Source organism: Convolutriloba macropyga, chromosome 1 (genome assembly GCF_964194025.1).
Source record: "Convolutriloba macropyga chromosome 1, txConMacr16.3, whole genome shotgun sequence".
Taxonomy (NCBI): domain Eukaryota; kingdom Metazoa; phylum Xenacoelomorpha; order Acoela; family Convolutidae; genus Convolutriloba; species Convolutriloba macropyga.
The window spans coordinates 53,001,265-53,004,610 of NC_134468.1; the positions used below are offsets into that span (position 1 = coordinate 53,001,265).

At 38.7% G+C, this 3,346-nt stretch overlaps 1 protein-coding gene across 1 annotated transcript in view; it reads left to right on the forward strand.

Annotated features, from left to right (window-relative positions):
* LOC142340305 (GRIP and coiled-coil domain-containing protein 1-like) overlaps window positions 1–3,346 on the forward strand; it is a 93,702-nt gene that overhangs the window by 69,133 nt on the left and 21,223 nt on the right. Inside the window, exon 2 of the mRNA XM_075390883.1 lies at window positions 2,097–2,340. Within this exon, the coding sequence (XP_075246998.1) occupies window positions 2,108–2,340 (233 nt within the window). The 5' untranslated portion in view covers window positions 2,097–2,107. The remainder of the gene's footprint in view (window positions 1–2,096; window positions 2,341–3,346) is intronic.

Below are 3,346 nucleotides of genomic sequence, written 5' to 3' on the forward strand. Positions count from 1 at the left end.
AAGTAAGTGAAACAATATTGAATCAGAATGCAGATCACAAGCAAGAGAGAAGTGATAGTCAGAAATTGAGATATCCGTAACGCGAAGATTTGACAATTTAGTATCAGCTATTACAAGTCCGCCATGTTGGCCTGCACGTCGATCATTTCTTGAGACCCTATCATATCCGGCTCCCAAAGATATTTCCCTGTTTTTGACGTTATCAGAAAACCACGTTTTTGTTATAAATAAAAGAGATATTGTATTGAGAGTGCAAAATTCGTATTCTTTGCTCTGGATTAGGTTGTACTGTGTTGATAGTATCTCTTTTTGAGCTTGCGTTAGCCGGCTGATAATAACTTTTTCACGTAGATTGGTAAGCGGAAGTCCTGAAGATGATGACTCCTCGTAAAACAGTTGTTCATGAAGTGACTGTTGTTTGAGGTAATCAGTAACGGGCGACATTTCCTGGGTTGATTTGATTCCGGGTTCAAACGCTTTCCAAGGCGTCTGACACTGCTGATGTTTCCACTTGGGTGCAAACCAGTATGTTGCACAGCTTCATCGACAACTTTTGATTCTGCTTCCAGTTGTTGAAGGTATGAAATTTCATTCTCGGGAACATCAGTGATCACAAATTGCAGATCAGCCGACTGCTTTACCTGGGTTGATTCCTTTTGGAGAGCATCGCGTTAAGACGGGAGGGAATCTGTAACCGCCTTTTGAACATTTTCAGTCAAAGCAGTTGGTAGAGCATCGGATAGGATTTTGGTAGCAATTGTTTCAAAGATGACGTAATTTTTTATCAATATTTTAACAATTAAATGTGAAAACTTAGCATCGGAAGGCGAGGAGAGGCACGAGTCGCAAAGCCACAGGCAGTTCGACCGGGCACCCATCCACAGAACCTCATCCACATTCAGGGAGACATTCTCCATGGAACCAGGACCCACAAGAGTGACATCCAATAGCCGAGGATTCATAGTCTTTTACCACCTTGCATCCGGGACACTTCGAAGATGACAAAGAGTTTGTCCTTTGACTTTTTGTGGCCATATCATACGGTTTATGAAACTATTTAATACGGTTTATGAAACGAGCCGTATGAGAATCAACTGAGGCTTTTGAACGTCTAGCCATTACCAATGTACATGCAGATGAACGATCTCCTCACTTTGTCAAAGCTTACTCAAGAAGGAAGAGATGATTTTGAAATACCTGAAATAAATAAAGTTCGAGGAAGATCCACAGAATTGTGCACGCGCAGAAAAGTAAGGCTCGAAAAGGCGCGAAACGAATTCGTTTTCAAAAAATTGCAGACTAGCAAACCGAATCGACAATGGAATAAATTTTATGGAACCGCGAGGACTGAAAAACCGAATACTAAACTTGATGTGGAAGTTTTAATAAATATTTCTACAATCAAAATACCTGCACGTGGCAACTGTGTTGTGATTGCCACGGATGCAGAAATTTACGGACAATTCTCTAAAAGCAAGACTCAAGGGTCAGAACGACCCCTCGACAAGCAGTCGTAAATTCCCAACAACAAGCAACAATATATATGTATAATTATATTACAAAATGCTTTCAGGTATATGAATGTCTGCTGTCTTCAATTTTCAGAGTTTACTAACGGTCGTCATTCTTCTCATCTGTACCTGTTCTTATTTACGTGCGTTGTGGCCCTCAATTGTTGACAGCAACAAGACTGGGTTCCTGGGACTCTTCTGGAAATTTGCTCGAATTGGCGAACGTCTTAGTCCGTATGTTAGCTTCTGCTGCATAGCCATGGCATCAGCTGTTTTGTTGTCCAGTTGATCCATGTGTTGTGACAAATAATTTTTGGTGCTGTCCAAGCTCGCGGTTTTGATTGCGCGGTTATCTTATTTTGGTGGAGAAAGCAATATTCATAACTCATCGAATTTACTCAGTGTGTTTGCTTCAAATATATGTTAAAGTTTATTTTTGAAATTGACATTTATTTGGTGTCTTCGCTAGCTCCCTAAAATATCCCAAAACTTCCAAAATAAAAAATTTTCGACAAATTGAAATCTTGTTTGATATAAAAGTGGGGACATTTAGGTGGTCTTCGTGTTTTCAGAGGGAACTATTTTTAGAGTGAAGGATGTTCAAAGGCCTGGTGTCTTCTGGGAACTCGCAGAGTGAGTACATAGCCCAACTGGAAGAGACCGTGGCCTCTCAGCAGAAAAAACTAGAGAAATATGAAAAGAAACTGAAAGACCTAGTTGTTGCTTACAGATCGGTCTGTGAAGAAAGAGACGTGCTTTCACAGGTTATCAGTGCGGGCCAAGATGACAATAGTGTTCTTGCCGACAATCGAGCTCATCAAGAAAAGGAGTTAGTTGTTAGGTTACATAGGCAGCGAGGTGGTTAATTTACTCTTAATTTTTGGTTCAGCTTCTGTCGAAGACTTCAGAGCAATTTGTGAGCTCAGTACTTTGATTGTTTTTAATTCAATCAAAACTTTGATTTTTTTTTAAATTGTGGCGCGCGCTCCATGCGCCGGCGCCCTGCAGTAGAAGCGTCAATAGGAACCATTGTGGAGGAAGGGAGGCTGTTGTGATAAATGCTTTATATTTTTTCTAATCTTGATTCAAAATCACTACACATTATAATTGGTATCTACCATATCTATTTTGATTATAATTCTGATGCTTTAATTTCTTTATCTTTTGCATCTGATGCTTCAATTTTTGACTACTGTCAGGGTCTATGAATACACATAGGAGTTGACTTGCTGCCCCCGAGTTGACCGACTACCCTTTTATGGGAGGGGCTTTCTCTTAATTGACCAATTCAATTTCTCAATTTTTCTTTGAGAAATTGAATTGGACGGGCTTTCTCAATTTTTGCAACTCATGTTTTTGTTGCAGATCTACAACGGGGTGCAATATTTGACTTTTTGAATTTGTTAGGCATTTTTTACCGCAAGGAATTTTTACCATATACGTGCGTATATGTTAAAAAAAAATTCCTTATTATCTGGTCAAAAAAATTATTATTTTGGGGACATTCTTTGCAACATGTTCAAGAAGTCAATTGTCCCAACCCGTTGTAGATCTGCAAAAAAAGTTAGTTGCAAAAAAATATTCGCCCCCACCATTGAGGTCTCCGTCAGCTTCCCTTTTGCTTTCTTTTACCACGATTTGTTTTGAAAGCCAAAAATTTTTCTTGAAAACTTGTTAAATTAATTACGTTTATAAACGTTTTTTATAAACGTTCCTAGTAATCGATGTGCTGATGCTTTATATACTTTTCGTAATATATCTGCTCTATATGCTCTGTTTGCTTGTTACGTCTTAAAAAATTTAAAGATATTTATAGCATCATAAATTCTTTCTTC